We start from the raw sequence: 17,292 nt of genomic DNA, 5'->3' as shown, positions 1-17,292 counted from the left end.
TTAACAATTGCTCAGAGAGTAGTTGTTTTCATAATTAATCCAAAATTGTCTAAGAAATGCCAAAATCTGGCCGGGCGCGGTGGCTCAAGCCTGTAATCCCAGCACTTTGGGAGGCCGAGACGGGCGGATCACGAGGTCAGGAGATCGAGACCATCCTGGCTAACACGGTGAAACCCCGTCTCTACTAAAAAATACAAAAAACTAGCTGGGTGAGGTGGCGGGCGCCTGTAGTCCCAGCTACTCGGGAGGCTGAGGCAGGAGAACGGCGTAAACCCGGGAGGCGGAGCTTGCAGTGAGCTGAGATCCGACCACTGCACTCCAGCCTGGGCGACAGAGCGAGACTCCGTCTCAAAAAAAAAAAAAAAAGAAAATGACAAAATCACAGAGGGCAAAGTTTAACATCACTTCCTGAAAAGTGTTCTCATATCTCCCAAATAAGTTAGGTTGCCCCAATCATGCCCCGACAGTATTCTTTTTCTCCATAGCACATAACACGTTTGTGATACTTGCTCAATGTGTATGTTCTCTACCAGATTACACATTTCTTGACAGTAAGGACCTGATCTACCAATACACAGGGATACAGTACACCTGGAGGCCTAGTATACACTCAATTCATTGAAAAATAAACAAGTAACATTAGTCTTCAGTCACCCATACTAAAACCCAGTATATTGCTTTCATGACCAAATGGGAAGTGGTAAGTGCTTGGGCTTTAGAGGCCAAAAGAACAGACTTCTGGGCCGGGCGCGGTGGCTCAAGCCTGTAATCCCAGCACTTTGGGAGGCCGAGATGGGCGGATCACGAGGTCAGGAGACAGAGACCATCCTGGCTAACACGGTGAAACCCCGTCTCTACTAAAAAAAAAAAAATACAAAAAACTAGCCGGGCGACGTGGCGGGCGCCTGCAGTCCCAGCTACTCAGGAGGCTGAGGCAGGAGAATGGCGTAAGCCCGGGAGGTGGAGCTTGCAGTGAGCTGAGATCCGGCCACTGCACTCCAGCATGGGCGACAGAGCCCGACTCCATCTCCAATAAAAAAAAAAAAAAAAGACTTCTGGCTACTCATTAGGGAACTCTGAGCCAATTATTTAACCTCTGTAAGCCTCATTCACAAAATAATCAAACATACCTTGGTATAAAAATGAACAATTCCCTACCCCACAATGTATACAATTATGATCTGTCAATCAAAAATAATAATACACTCTAGGCCATGTGTGCAGTGGCTCACACCTGTAATCCCAGCACTTTGGGAAGTCGAGGTGAGAGGACTGCTTGAGTCCAGGAGTTCGAGACCAGTCTGGGCAACACAGGGAAACGCCGTCTCTACAGAAAAATTTAAAAACTAGCTGGATGTGGTGGCACACGCCTGTAGTCCCAGCAACTTGGGAAGCTGAGGCAGGAGGATCACCTGAGCCCTGGGAGGTGGAGGTTGCAGTGAGCTGACCATGCACTTCAACCTGGGTGACAGAATGGGATAATACATCTTCAAAAAATTAACCATCCTTTTCTTTCCATTCACACTACTAGCGTTATAATTTAAGTATTTATTTTCTCCCCTCCGGATCAATGTTTTTCAAACTGCAGATTGCTTCAAACCAGCTTCTCATTTTGTAAACGTAGAAAAATATATATGCCAGAGTGCATGCACACCTTAAGGGCATAATGTTGAAGCACACATAATTGAACTATTTATTGAGTTAGTGATGTCCATATACATCTTATTGTGGGCTGCAGGAAAAAAAAAAAATTGAGAAACACTGCTGCACTACTGCAACCTAATATTACTAGAATATTAAATTCCCTAATCACAGCTCAACAGGAGTAAAAGGAAAAAAAAATTAAATTCAGTGACAACGAGGCCTTGTCAGTTTTGTTCACTGCTGTCCCCCTAGAACCTAAAATAATACTTGCTGTGTAACAGCACAATATCTCTGAATGATCCAGTCCCAACTTAAGTTTCCAAAAATATTAATTTACAATACTCCTCCTCATTGCCATTTCCAGAGCCCCTTAGATTCTTCCTTTCTGAGCCTTGACACAAGCTGTTCCCCCAGACTAATAAAAGTCCTCCCTTTTTCAACTCACCAAACCAGTCGATTCCTTTTCACTTTATTATTATATATTATTATTTTTACACTTTATTATAAAATCATATGATAGGCACAAAGGACACGAGTATAAAATGAAACATAAAGAGAATATGCAATATATAAAAAATACATTTATCATACCTTTCACTTTTAGTATAGTTATGACATACATTAAATATTTCAGTGACAATTATGCAATCTTAAAATTAAAAAGGTCTTTTGGAGGATGACTTCAATTACCAACACTTAATTAAAAATGGGACATTTTGGCCGAGCATGGTGGCTCACGCCTGTAATCCCAGCACTTTGGGAGGCCGAGGCAGGCAGATCACCTTAAGTCAGGAGTTCGAGACCAGCCTGGCTAACATGGTGAAACCCCATTTCTACTAAAAATATAAAAAATTAAACGGGCATGGTGGCGCGCATCTGTAATCGCAGGCTGAGGCAGGAGAATCACCTGAACCCGGGAGGCGGAGGTTGCAGTGAGCCAATCACGCCATTGTGCTCCAGCTTGGGCAACAAGAGTGAAACGCCGTCTTTTGACCTAATACCTTATTTTTTTTAATTCTGTGTATGCTTCTTATTCCTGTAGAGGTACTTAAACATTATACCATTGACTATTCTTTTTCATAAACAGAGCAATACATAAAAATCTGAAGTCATCACTAAAGACTGAAAGGAGTTTTCAAGTAGCTTTGCAATACACAAATCTCATCCACAAATAAGGCAATCTGGAGATGTGGGATGTAAGAAGAAAAGAGAGTATCATAACCACTGGTTTTGGCAGCTGTTTTTAGGGGCTAAGTAATCATAGGCTGACTTTTTAAGGTCTCTACATACTAAACACTGGGTTCTAGAAACTAGACTTTGTATATGCATTTACATAAATGTCTACACCATCTTCGGCTTTTTGGAAAACGCACCATTTGCCTGGAACTATACTACTTTCTTCCTCTTTTGGCTATTTTTAAATTTTTTTAAAGTCCTATCTTCCATGAAGATTTGTTAAAACATACCACGAAAACAGCACATACAATTTTTATCATTTGACTTTTAAACATCTTCTTTCTTATTCAATTATAAGATACGCGAGTAAAAATACTGAGACTTTAAACAAATAGTGATTCATAACCACCTATTAGCCATCTATGCTCAACCCCTACTTCAGAGTTCACAATCTAAGTACTAGTCTTCTTTAACAGAACTCCTTTCCATCACTTTATCCCTGCTAGACAGTGAACAGTGGAAAGTTCCAACTTTTGCAACTCTAGAATGAGGTTATAAATCTAGAGGGAGGAGGAAAACCTGACAGTAAACGCTTGTTCTTTTCACTCCATTCAAGCTCCCATAGAGCCTCAAACACTTAAGTTCCAACATGAGTTTCATACTTCCCTGTCCGAAATTTGATTTCTCAAGCCTCACGCTTTCCAGCTGTAGCAAAGTTTATTTCTGAACAGATTAAATCAGTTGCTAAATAATCTGAAGTCCTCAAACAGAAGGCCATATGAATATCAAACGAAAAAAATAATATTTGAATCGGCATAAATTTACATGGTATTATGGCATCATCACTAATACACTGAGCAGTATTATTTATTAACTTCAAGTATTAATTAACTTAAAGATGTGATTTTGGAGAAAAAACACCAGTGGCGGTCTCTGATTACCAAAGTTAAATATTCTTAAGCAGATTCCCTGAAAAACTTCTACCAGGATCTCTGATGTCTGTTTTTTCTGTTCTAAAATATCCTGCCAAAAGCTTTGGGTGCTGTGACTTAGGGTCGCTAAAGAGTTGCTTATGTAGTTAGAAGGCAGAACGTGCCCTACAAGGCGCTCACATGCATTAGTAATAGAACGTATATTATCTTCCCAATCCTCTGGCGGCTGCGAATGTGCTCCTTCCACCTCCAGCCATCCCAGCTGTGTTCCAGCTCCGGGGGAAGCAAGAGCTTTAGAATTACCCGCAAATATCTTCCTAAATCCAGGCGAAGGAGGCCCACACTTCCCCACCCTACCTAACGCACCCCTCAAGTGAAACGTTTGGTCTAAGAAAAAAATACCTCGCACCGCTCCACCCAACAGGTGGGAAGGAGAAAGGAATGGACAACTGGCCGCTGAGTCCGAGCCAGGCCTCAAACAGGGCGGGAGAGGGAGGCCGCGGCCACAGCGCGGCCTGAAACCGGGCAGGCCCTTTTCAGTCCCAAGTACCACCCTCCGCCCCCAGCTAATTTCAAGGAGCCCGCCCCAGCAGACCTTATAATAGATGCTACTCGATGCCATGAGCCGAAGCCTGTGACGACCTAGCCGAAGATGGCACTTCACTGCCTCCGTCCCCACAGCCACCACAGCAGCCACCACCCGCGCCACCGCCGCCTGGTCGAGCGCACGATGCGCATGCGTCGGTGTCTCGGGAGGCGAAAAAGTCACGTGGGTTCGCAGCGCACAGGCCTGGCCCTCCCAGGGATCCTGGCTGCCTGTGCGGCCCCAGCCCCGCCCCCGCACCCCGCCCCGCCGCCAGCGAGGGTGGGGACCGCTGCTCCTACGTGCTTTTCCCTCCATAGAGACTTCCCAAAGGAAAGGAGGGTGTTTAGGGCCTTTCACACGCCTGATCTTAAACACAGCGCCGTGACCCCTCCCCTCCAAAAACGGCAAAATGTCATTTTGGGGGTCAAATCTAAGGCTTTCCCAACAATTGTTCAAGCTTTCACACTAAAACATTTACCTAAAAACGGACAGAAATTCAGCCTTAAACCCACAAATCTCACGATGGTATGGACCTTGGGCTCACTCAGGTTTCCTGAAAAATAAACAATCGTGGACTTAGGGGTTTGGAGAACGGGCTGTTGTTAAAGAAAAAAGTATTTAGTGACACTTGTTAAAGCACAAAAAGGAGGACTTTATTCAGGACCATCGCAATAGGTATGGGGACCACTGACTGCAACGGAGACTTGCAGTGGGGAAAGAGATATTGGGCTCAACTCCCCATACAGCATGGGCAAGTGGAGATTTATAGCCAAGGAGCAGAGGTAAGTGAATGGAAAATTACTAAGAGGAAACATCAGGGTAAGGGGGATTTTGGCTAAACCCACCTAATAGGATTTTTGCTGAAGACAGGCCAAGATGATGAGGCATCACCTGGGGAGTGGTGGAGACTGAAGAACCTGATCAGATAATGAGGATGATCAGCTATCAAGGATAGGGGTTTATTGCTAATCTGACTTAGCGAAGTTCTTTGTTTAAACTGGATTTTACAAAGAAAGTGTACAGAAGAGCCTAGCAGAAGATTCAGAAACCTGACTAAAGTTGGCCAAGCAAAAAATATATATATATATGTTATATATATGTGTGTTATATATATGTTATATATGTGTGTTATATATATGTTATATATGTGTGTGATATATATGTGTGTGATATATATGTGTGTTATATATATGTGTGTGATACATGTTATATATGTGTGATATATATATGTTATATGTGATATATATATGTTATATGTGTGTGATATATGTTATATGTGTGTGATATATATGTTATATATGTGTGTGATATATATATGTTATATATGTGTGTGATATATATGTTATATGTGTGTGATATATATGTTATATGTGTGTGATATATATATGTTATATATGTGTGTGATATATATATGTTATATATGTGTGTGATATATATTATATATGTGTGTGATATATGTATGTTATATATGTGTGTGATATATATATGTTATATATATATATAAAGGGATATGTTATCCTCTGGACAAATTGAAGGGGACTGTGCGTTGACAATCTTAGCAGTCCTCTTCAGTTGTACCGCCATCTCCACTTTAACAAAAAAAAAACTTCTTTCCAATCTGGCCTCTCTCCCTTTAAGATTCTGTTACACTTGTGCCCCTGCATTCACCCATCACTTACCATTTAACCTCTTGTTCAAGGTGCAGTAGTATTACTACTGGGGTCCAAGTTCCTCATCTGGAATCTGTCGCCTCTGCAAATAATTTTTTACAAGACGATGTTTCTTGTCACAACGCTGGTTAATCATAAATCCTCTCACCAGCACCTTTACTTCCAAATACTAAACTAGTGCATCACACTGCACCTAGTAGTAGCTTTCCTTTTGCATTTGCCTCTTCTACTCTCCAAGCTACCTTTTTTGGATTCTCTGACAGTGTGGCCATGTTTTTGTTTTTGTTTTTGTTTTTGTTTTTTTTTAACAGGTTTAAACAGCAGCTTTTAAATGTTTACTATGGGAAGAATAGTCAAGGGAGTGGTGCATTGGGAAGACAGACCAGAGTTTGCTGCTGACATTGTTACACAGTGACAGTTTGGCATGACCTTCCCTCCTTTTCTGGTTCTTTGGTCTTTCTAAGGTGGCCTCAACTTCTTTATCAGTAAATAAGATTATCTCTGAGATGTCATTCACTCAAATAGCCATTTTGTAAAAATCTACTTGCATCTTCAACTTTATTCACTGTGGATTCATTGTTTTCCTTTATCTAGTTTTTACATTTTACCTTTCAAGCCAGTGCTATTGCTCTCACACCCCTGCTTAAAAACCTCCACTGGTTTCCTCCTCCAAGGTTTTTTTTTTTTTTTTCTTTTTTTTTTTTTTAAGAAATCCTAAACTTTTAGAATGGAAAATAGTGTTTTCATAATCATGCCAGGCTTCTCACTGTTTCTGCCTCCCGGTAACTCCACAGAACCTACAGTTCCCACAGCCCTTTTATGTGTCAAAACCTTTTTTTTTTTTTTTTTTTTTTTTTTTTTTTTTTTTTTTTTTGAGACGGAGTCTTGCTCTGTCGCCCAGGCTGGAGTGCAGTGGCTGGATCTCAGCTCACTGCAAACTCCGCCTCCCAGGTTCACACCATTCTCCTGCCTCAGCCTCCCGAGTAGCTGGGACTACAGGCGCCCGCCACCTCACCCGGCTAGTTTTTTGTATTTTTAGTAGAGACGGGGTTTCACCGTGTTAGCCAGGATGGTCTCGATCTCCTGACCTCGTGATCCGCCCGTCTCGGCCTCCCAAAGTGCTGGGATTACAGGCTTGAGCCACCGTGCCCGGCCGTGTCAAAACCTTTAAGTGGGATCTTCTCTTTGCCTGAAATGTGATCCCCACTAGTAGAAACATACATTATCTTAAAAACTAATTTAGCTGGTAGGACGCAGTGGCTCATGCCTGTAATCTCAGCACTTTGGGAGTCCGAGGCAGACAGATCAGGAGGTCAGGAGTTCAAGACCAGCCTGACCAACGCGGTGAAACCCCATCTCTACTAAAAATACAAAAATTAGCTGGGTATGGTGGTGCACGCCTCTAATCCCATCTACTCAGGAGGCTGAGGCAGGAGAATCAATTGAACCTGGGAGGCAGAGGTTGCAGTGAGCCAAGATCGTGGCACTGCACTCTAGCCCCGGAGACAGAGTGAGACTCCATCTCAAAACAAAAACAAAAAACAAAAAACAAAATTGATTTAGCCTTAGTTGACTTTTTAGAAATTGTGTATCACAATTATAAGCTTTGGGAATAAAAAAGATATTATACCAAATACTGTAGTTTAGAGGGTAGTGGGTTCTAAAAAAAAAACAATATTTAAAGTCATGTGATCTCAGAAACAGAACAAAGAAGTCAGACAAATTGGAAATGATATCATTTATTCATGTATTTCTTCCATTTACCCCTCCAGATCAACTGTCTGTCCTTATCCACCCTGCTCCATTCTTTGGATATTGACCCTTATAGACCATATCGATAAGTTCTCTTGCTTCCTGGTTTCTGGTTGAGAAAAGTCCTGGCAGAATGGAATTGAGGAGTGAGGTCAGGGTATTTATTCCTCCAGCTCCCTCCATGTGGGTGATGTCAGCTCTGATCAAGGTAACCCTCTTCATGTAACTTCATTCTAGGTTCCAGTTTTCCCTAAGCCCTGCCTTTATAAATACTCCCTTATTAACCACTTCCCAAACTATGCCAATTTTGATTTGCCATCTATTTCCTTTTGGGTCCTGATTGATATAAGAGCAAAATGTATCTTGTGATACCCAGTGTTAATCACAATTTCTGAGCTGTTCAGTAGGATTTTGTTTATTCTTTTCAAAACGTTAACATGCCATGAAAAAACTGCATAAAATACCTCGTGGATCATTTAATTTACAGAATATATTGCTCTAGGGAATGAAATTTGTTTACATTATAAATAAACCATCACTAAATAAATTGTGGTGGCTCTTCTGTTGGAAACATTCAGACTCCTGTATTTAGTGTTTCTCCTTACTGGTAAAGCAAGTAAACTTAAAACTGTAGCTCCAGGAGATTTAAATACAAACATAACATGAAGCTTGTTTCCTCTTTACTACTTCATCTTTCAAATTTAGCTCAAATGGTATTAATATCTCCTCAATTCAGTCTTCCTGAGAGTTATCAATGTTACTCCTGTTTCCAGATAACCTTAAAGAAGAGCACTATAGTAATAGCACTCTGCACATTCTTCTTATTCCCTCAAAGACTTATGGCTACTTGTTAGGGTAACTTCATAACAGGAAACAGAAAACAAAAACATGCTGGCTTCTTGGAATTACAATGTGATTCCAAGTGATTACAAGTGAAGAGAATCTGAAGAGAATCTGAAAGGTAATTTGGCGAGAAAAAATATGTAGCAAAGAAGAGAGTAGTGAACATCACAAAAACATTGGACCTGGGCCGGGCGCGGTGGCTCAAGCCTGTAATCCCAGCACTTTGGGAGGCCGAGACGGGCGGATCACGAGGTCAGGAGATCGAGACCATCCTGGCTAACACGGTGAAACCCCGTCTCTACTAAAAACTACAAAAAACTAGCCGGGCGACGTGGCGGCGCCTGTAGTCCCAGCTACTGGGGAGGCTGAGACAGGAGAATGGCCTGAACCCGGGAGGCGGAGCTTGCAGTGAGCTGAGATCCGGCCACAGCACTCCAGCCTGGGTGACAGAGCGAGACTCCGTCTCAAACAAAAAAAAAAAAAAACATTGGACCTGAATTAAAACCAATTCCTGGGTCATAGAATGCCACTGTGGTTCATCAGACAGAGTGGGGCTTATGGAATGTGGCAGATATTGTAGGTCGGCTCAGTCGCATCCATGCCCACTATCTTCTCTATTATCTTCCTGTACTATTGAGACTGGGAAATGAAATACTCAATTTCCTAGCCTCCTTTGAACCTAAGGGTGGCCAATGAGATGTAGGTAGAAGTACATAGGAAGAGTCTTCTTCCCTAAATAAAAAAGCAAAGCCTCACTAGAGAAACACCTGTATTTGTTATCCCTTTTACTTTTTTTTCTGTCTGAAGCACAATTATGATATTTGGAGAGGAAGCTGCCATCTTATAATCAGCTCTGATATCATCGAGCCATTGGCACAATGCTTAGCAGTGACATACTTCTACACTTTTTGTAGTATGAGACAAATAACATACCAATTGGTTTAAGCTACTGTTAGTTGGGTTTGCTATTCAGTCAAAAGCATTCCAACTGATACAACAGCTTTAGAAGCTATAATAAAACTTAGAGAACCTTTCTTATCCAATATCTCTTATGAAAACATGAAACAGGGCAACACAATTCCTTGAGGGAATCATAGAGATGAGTGCCTCAAAGTCTTGATCAAGTGTTCGTCAATGGATGAATGAATAAAGAAAATGCAGTATATAGACACTGTGAAATACTATTCAGTCTTAAAAAAGGAAATCCTATCATTTGCAATAACAGGAATAAATGTGGAGGACATTATGTTAAGTGAAATAAGCCAGGCACAGAAAGAAAAATAATACATGATCTCACTTATATGTGGAATCGAAGAAAGCTGAACTCGAAGAAGTAGAAAATAGGATGGTGGTTTACAGGAGCTGGCAGGCTTGGGGTGGGGAAATGGAAAAGAGGTTGGTCAAACGGTCCAAAGTTTCTTTTAGAAAGGAAGAATTATGGCCGGGCAAGGTGGATCATGTCTGTAATCTCAGCACTTTTGGTAGCCTGAGGTGGGAGGATCCCTTGAGTTCAAGTCCAACCTGAGCAATATAGCAAGATCCCATCTCTAAGACTATTAAAAAAAAAAAAAAAAAAAAAAAGAAGGCCAGGCGTGGTAGCTCAAGCCTCTAATCTCAGCAATTTGGCAGGCTGAGGTGAGCAGATCACCTGAGGTCAGGAGTTTGAGACCAGTCCGGCCAACATGGTGAAATCCCATCTCTACTAAAAATACAAAAAATTAGGTGTGATGGCACGTGCCTGTAGTCCCAGCTACTTGGGCTGAGGCAAGAGAATCACTTGAACCCAGAGGCAGAGGTTGCAGTGAGCCGAGATCGCGCCACTGCACTCCAGCCTGGGTGACAGAGTGAGACTCCATCTCAAAAACTAATTAAAAAATAAAATAAATATATAAAAGAGGAATAAGTTCTGAAAACCTACTGTACCAAGATGACTATAGTTTATAATAATGTGTATTTGAAAATTGCTATGAGAGTGGAATTTAATGTGATCATCACAAAAAAAAAAGTTAAGTCTGTAAGGTGATGGATATGTTAATTAACTTAATGATCCACAATGTATAAAAACATTAAGTTGTACCTCATAAATATACACAACAAAATAATTCCTTTTTGCTCATGCCAGTTGGCTCTTCCTTCTGTTGGGAATGTTACTTTTACATAGCATTTGAGGTTTACAAATGCTTTTTTTTTTTCTTTAGACGGAGTCTTGCTCTTGTCACCCAGGCTGCAGTTCAATGGCACGGTCTCAGCTCACTGCAACCTCCGCCTCCTGGGTTCAGGCGATTCTCTTGCCTCAGTCTCTGCAGTAGCTGGGATTACAGGAGTCCACCACCATACCTGGCTAATTTTTGTATTTTCAGTAGAGATGGGGTTTCACCATGTTGCCCAGGCTGGTCTCGAACTCCTGACCTCAGGTGATCTGCCCACCTAGGCCTCCCAAAGTGTTGGGATTACAGGCGTGAGCCACCACACTCGGCCCTACAAATGCTTTCTTATACATAATCCCTTTTAAATTTTGGACTTCACAGTAACCCCCGGATGTATGTAAGGTTTAGCAGGTAATTATAAAACTGGGTTCCCAAATTCATGCTTTCTGAATCAAAGTCTTATGCTCTTTATCTGAATAATACTTGCCTCCCTCGGTCATCTCCCTTTGAGTCACATCACTCTCCCTTAGCACTTTGTGATGTTCACTACTCTCTTCTTTGCTACATATTTTTTTCTCGCCAAATTACCTTTCAGATTCTCTTCAGATTCTCTTCACTTATTGTAATTTAAATTTTACTATAAGCAATATGTCTTGTTCATTTCTGAAAAACTAGAAATTACAGAAGAGTACACTGAAAAAAAATTAAAATAACTTCACTGCCCACAGATTACCACCATTAAGATGTCGGTGTATATATACTACTTCCGTTTTCTATGTGCACATATATTGATGGAGATACTGTACTTATTTTGTAGTCACATTTTTCCTTTAACATACTGTGAACATTGTCCTGTGATTAGTATTTGGCATCATTTTTAATGACTATATGATATGTATTCCATTGGGTAAATACATTAACATTTTTTTGTTGCATTGCTGGGTGACATTAGACTTTTATAATTATCATTGCTAGTAAACAACATTCCTTTATTCCGACTAAATGCATTTGTTTATTCAGGCCTTCAGCTTTTCTTTAGTTATTTCAATCAGTGATCAGTCTCTGATTCTTTGTTGACAACGGTTCTTGATAAGAGTGCTAGACTTCTGAGTGCTTACTATCAAGAAGTTACTAAAATACAGAAACTCTTTAGGCTTGAGACTCTTGTTACATTAATGGCTATTTTCTATGTAATAAAAGGTAGCTCACATATTATGTAAAATAAAGCTGCCACATTATTAGTAATAATTATATTTACTGTACTATTTTTCTCCCTAGACTGATCAGAATATTGTGCTTTTTTTCAATGCAAAATTCAAACTAAGGAATAATTAGGCTTATACATGAAGTAATGGTCTTCTTTTTCCTTTAAAATCTAAAATCTACCTTCAATATATCTAACAATCTATTGATGCACATTTAGCTAGCACAAGTGCAATGATACAAAGGCAGGAGTCGTAATTAATAAAACTTAAAATCTGTAACTATTGTATCAATGATGCGTATCAAGTAGGGTTGAAGCAAAATGTAATGATGATTTCAGAGTTTACAACTGTAATCAAACGAGTCTAACAGAGGCCTATTTTTCTATGGCCTGAGCTAAGAATATTTTTTTTTTACACTTTTTAAGTGTAAAAAATAGGCCGGGCGGCCAGGCTCCGTGGCTCACGCTTGTAATCCCAGCACTTTGGGAGGTGGAGGCGGGCGGATCACGAGATCAGGAGATCGAGACCATTCTGGCTAACACGGTGATACCCCGTCTCCACTGAAAATACAAAAAATTACCTGGGCGTGGTGGCGGGCGCCTATCGTCACAGCTACGTGGGAGGCTGAGGCAGGAGAATGACGTGAACCCGGGAGGCAGAGCTTGCAGTGAGCCGAGATCGCGCCACTGCACTCCAGCCTGGGCCAGAGCGAGACTCCGTTTAAAAAAAAAAAAAAAAAAAAAAAAGAACGAGCACGGTGCCTCACGCCTGTAATCCCAGCACTTTGGGAGGCTGAGGTGGGCAGATCACCTGAGGTCAGGAATTGGAGACCAGCCTGGATAACATGGCGAAACCCCGTCTCTACTAAAAGTACAAAAATTAGCTGGGCTTGGTAATGGGCGCCTGTAATCTCAGCTACTCAGGAGGATGAGGCAGGAGAATTGCCTGAACCTGGGAGGTGGAGGTTGAAGTGAGCCGAGATCACGCCATTGCACTCCAGCCTGGGTGACAAGAACAAGACTCCGCCTCAAAATAAATATATAAATAAATAAAATAAGGACTTACAAACCCAAAAATATTTACTCTATGGCCCTATACATAAAGTACACCAAACTAGAGGACTACAATAAAATACACTTAGAAGAAAATATAAGGTATTTTAAAAGTATATAATTATATAAAAGTTCATATAAATAGAAAAAGTAGCCAATTATCTACTTCTAGTGTAGCTTGAAATAGAAGCAACCCCCTCACCTTTTTTTTTTTTCTCAGAAGCTAAGGATACTTTTTTTAAATCATAATTTTAAAAATAGCCAGATACATTAGAAAACTGGTCAGTGACTCAGAAGTAAAAAAGAATGAACAGAATCATAGAATTTTAGAACAGGATAGGACCTTTAAAATCACCTAGTCTAGTGCTTACATTTTAGACATAAGGAAACTGAGGCCCAGACTTGGCAAGTGACTTTGTCCAAGGTCACACAGCTAATTTCCTACGAAGTTAGAATGTAACCCAGGTCTATTTGTAGGTCAATAGTGATAGGTCAATATCATAAGCAGATCAAGTGAAAGTGATAGGTCAATACTACTATATATATATATATATATTTTTTTTCCATTTTAACATGTATGGAAGTTGGAAAAATAGGACACTTCTCACACATCTACAGAAATAAATCCTTTTATTTGATAACATTCCTTTTCTTTTTAAAGATGCATACAGTACTTGTAAGCCCATGAATTCTGAAAAAAGCTATAGAAGACCTGGCACTATTTTTGAGAATTACACAACTGGGCAGCAAAACAATACCTTTATAAAGGTCAAAACATAAAGAAATAAAATTTAGTGTTTGCACAAAAAAATAGGGGGGTTACATTCAACACGTTTTTTTAAACGTGCATTTAAAATGTTTAATGTTTTCTAAAACTTTAGTTGTCATGCTTTATTATAACTTGTTAAATTTCACAATTATGTAAGATAATTAAAGCCAAAAGGTAAGCTAATATATGACATTAACACAGCAGCAAAAGCAAGCTAATACTGCACAATCATATTAATGGACTGATTCAGAAATACATGTTTTTCACAAATAATATACAAACAGTTTCTGATAACATAGTTCAATGACTTCCACTTTATAAAATAAGGCTGAGAAATGAGACATACCAGAACATGATTACATAATAAAAAGTATATTTTTAATTACAATTCTAATTGTACATACAGGGCAACAAATTGTAGCTTCTATAGAATAGTGCAAATGAGCAGGACCTTTTTCAAAAATATTAAAATTGAATTCATCCCATGTGACTCAGATTTTGTGAATTATTCATGAATGATATATTTTAGGTTTTTATGTGATAGATATAAGTGGTAAGGTTGATATAGGACAGATGTGTACTCATAGGCTGCAAATAAAAATAGCCATTGACTTAATTTGCTGGATGTGAAGTGCAGGCACTGATAACATAACTTTTAGAAAGTTCCACTTGTCATCATGTAAACACTTGTGTTCATCGTACAATATTTTATCAAAGATTCATAATTCATTTAAAATCGTCATATCGAGTAATTCCTCCAAACTCTTTTTGATATGTGGTGGTTGAGATGCAGCCTGACTTAACAGATTCTGACCCATCTGTGCAAAGAGTGCTTTTGATAATTTAGCTGTGGCTGTTCGTATATTTCCTCCAGCTCCAGGCAGAGAGCCACTATTTGTCATATTTCCTAAGAGATGCCATAAAACAACCAACACTTTCTGTTCTGTGGCATGTGGCTTCCTTTGATAAAGTTCCATAACAATATCTGAAACATAAAAATATAAAAAACAGTGAGGGTTTTTTCTTAATAAATAAGCCCAAGCTCTGCTAAATAAAAACCAACTAAAATATACTAAGCTTCTTCCTTATGTCATTTGTCCTAAAAAGTTAGGCTTCTTTTTTTTTTTTTTTTTTTTTTTTTTGAGACGGAGTCTCACTCTGCCGCCCAGGCTGGAGTGCAGTGGCCCAATCTTGGCTCACTGCAAGCTCCACCTCCCAGGTTCACGCCATTCTCCTGCCTCAGCCTCCCGAGTAGCTGGGACAACAGGCACCCACTACCACGCCCGGCTAATTTTTTTTGTATATTTAGTAGAGACGGGGTTTCACCGTGTTAACCAGGATGATCTTGATCTCCTGACCTCATGATCCGCCCGCCTTGGCCTCAAAAGTGCTGGGATTACAGGCGTGAGCTACCGCGCCCGGCCAAAAGTTAAGCTTCTTAAAAGAAGCAATGTAAGAAATCTTTCAAAGATTGGGATCTTCAAGTATGGTATTAGAATCCCATATAGAACAATTAGTTCATGCAAAAGTGGTAAGGAGAGAAAATGAACCCAAATTCATCTTGATGTTTTCCAAATATAGTGAAACCAAAATGTACACAGTTTTAACCCATGGACCTTTTATCAAACATGATTTTGAAATAGCAGTTTTCTATAAGAACCAAATTTGATTTTAATGTATTTTTATTTTTCCCATATTATTTCTACTAATGTAACCAAGTACCCTATTTTTAATGGTTTTTTTCTCCTCCTTTTGTGGCCCTTTGTATTAACGTTTTAGTAATGAAATAATAAATTTTGCTTTCCTTCTTTCTACTAGATACTCCTTTGTATTGCTAGCCTATCTAAGTATGTTTGCTTAGAAATTCCAGAGACGGGGCTGGGTGCAGTGGCTCACTGCCTGAAATTCTAGCACTTTGGGAGGGCGAGGTGGGTGGATCACTTGAGGTCAGAAGTTCAAGACCGGCCTGGCCAACATGGTGAAGCCCCATTTCTACTTAAAAAAAAAAAAAAAAAAAAGCCAGGCGTGGTAGCAGGCACCTGTAGCCCCAGCTACTCAGGAGGCTGAGGCAGGAGAATCACTCGAACCCAGGAGGCAGAGGTTGCAGTTAGCCAATATTGTGCCACTGCACTCCAGCCTAGGCAACAAAGCGAGACTCCATCTCAAAAATTAAAAAAAAAAAAAAAAAAGTTACAGAGACTCCATCTTGAGACAATTCAGGTACCTATGGAATTCTCCCTAACCAGGAGATTACTTCAAGGCTGTGGTGCCAATTTACAACCCAGTCCAGCCTGAGACAGCACTGGCCCATTCACCATATGGACCAATAACTCAAGATAAGTCATAAGAACAAATCATGTAGAACTGTACTGCCTGGCCCACTGCATGCCCTCCATGCAAACCTTCTCCTTAAACCCTAGCATTTTGCCTGAGAATTCTGAAGCAGTTTTGTTAAGGCAGGAGCCTGAACCACCTGCCAACTGCTAACTTTGGAAAATAAGTCACTTTCCTTCCACTGTACCTCATCCTTGTTATTCAATTTTCCAAGTGGTGACTGGCTGAACCTGCATTTGGCTACACTAATAGGAAGACTGAACATTTACTGGAAAAAAAGGATAAAATTCTTTTGACAAAAATGTTTGGGGTAAAAGTCTTAAAAAGTTCTCTTGTGGATCATTACACAATTTATTTCTGTGTGGGTAGTTATATTAAGTTGGTAGCTATCCTAAAATTAAATTGAAATCGTTTATCAGTTTATCCGTAGTTAATAAAATATTTCTTTAGAAATTACAAAGTATTTACCAGCAAGCTTTTCCGTCATATCTTGTTTTGCTTTTCCATTTAAAAACTGAGCTTTTGTGCAAAATGGCTGTAGAAGTAAGTAATTGTCTAAAAAAAAAGAACACAAAGACATATGTTTAAAGAGTAATGAGCTCTTAGTTACTTTCCATTACATAGCATTGAAAAGAAAAATAATCATTTCTAGGATGCATATGTGTAACACTTTAAAAATCTACATAATCACTATTTAAAATTTTCTGTAAAACTTTAATAGGCCAGGCATGGTCGCTAGCACCTGTAATTCCAGCTACTTGGGAGGCTGACATAAGAGGATCACTTGAGCCCAGGAGTCCAAGGCTGCATTGAGCTATGATTGCACCACTGCACCCCAACCTGGGTGACAGTGACGCTCTGTCTGTAAAAACCAACAAACCAAACAAAATTTTAACAGAGTAATATTCTTAAAGCAAATGAGAACTAAAAATACTTCACACAGTTTTAAAGGAGCTATCATGTGGTATTAAAAAAAAACAAAAAGACAAAAACAAAAACAAAAAACTGCCTGAATCTCCTAGGCTTCTTATTTCAAATAACAGCATAGTTTTATCAAAAAACAGAAAAAGCACCTGGGTGTGGTGGCTCACGCCTGTAATCCCAGCATTTTAGGAGGCCAAGGTGGGAGGATCATGAGGTCAGGAGTTCGAGACCACCCTGGCCAACACGGTGAAACTCTGT

The 17,292-nt window shown here is 39.9% G+C and overlaps 2 protein-coding genes across 6 annotated transcripts in view; both read right to left on the bottom strand.

The window, feature by feature from the left end:
• The window catches only part of PRPF39 (pre-mRNA processing factor 39), a 33,521-nt gene extending 29,023 nt beyond the window's left edge, over positions 1–4,498 (bottom strand). Inside the window, exon 1 of one of the 2 annotated variants that reach the window (XM_010389297.2) lies at positions 4,348–4,498. The gene's annotated coding sequence lies outside the window, so the exon portion shown is untranslated. The remainder of the gene's footprint in view (positions 1–4,347) is intronic. The other variant, XM_010389301.2, reaches the window with a different exon arrangement.
• A 9,125-nt stretch (positions 4,499–13,623) lies between these two features.
• TOGARAM1 (TOG array regulator of axonemal microtubules 1) overlaps positions 13,624–17,292 on the bottom strand; it is a 126,098-nt gene continuing 122,429 nt past the window's right edge. For all 4 annotated transcript variants that reach the window (XM_030931213.1, XM_030931217.1, XM_030931214.1 and 1 more), the window contains 2 exons: positions 16,579–16,665; positions 13,624–14,761 (listed from right to left, as the gene is read on the bottom strand). In XM_030931213.1, coding sequence (XP_030787073.1) covers positions 14,496–14,761; positions 16,579–16,665 — 353 coding nt within the window. In that variant the 3' untranslated portion in view covers positions 13,624–14,495. The remainder of the gene's footprint in view (positions 14,762–16,578; positions 16,666–17,292) is intronic.

Source organism: Rhinopithecus roxellana, chromosome 5, assembly GCF_007565055.1.
Source record: "Rhinopithecus roxellana isolate Shanxi Qingling chromosome 5, ASM756505v1, whole genome shotgun sequence".
Taxonomy (NCBI): Eukaryota; Metazoa; Chordata; class Mammalia; order Primates; family Cercopithecidae; genus Rhinopithecus; species Rhinopithecus roxellana.
This window is presented reverse-complemented; position numbering and strand designations above follow the sequence as displayed.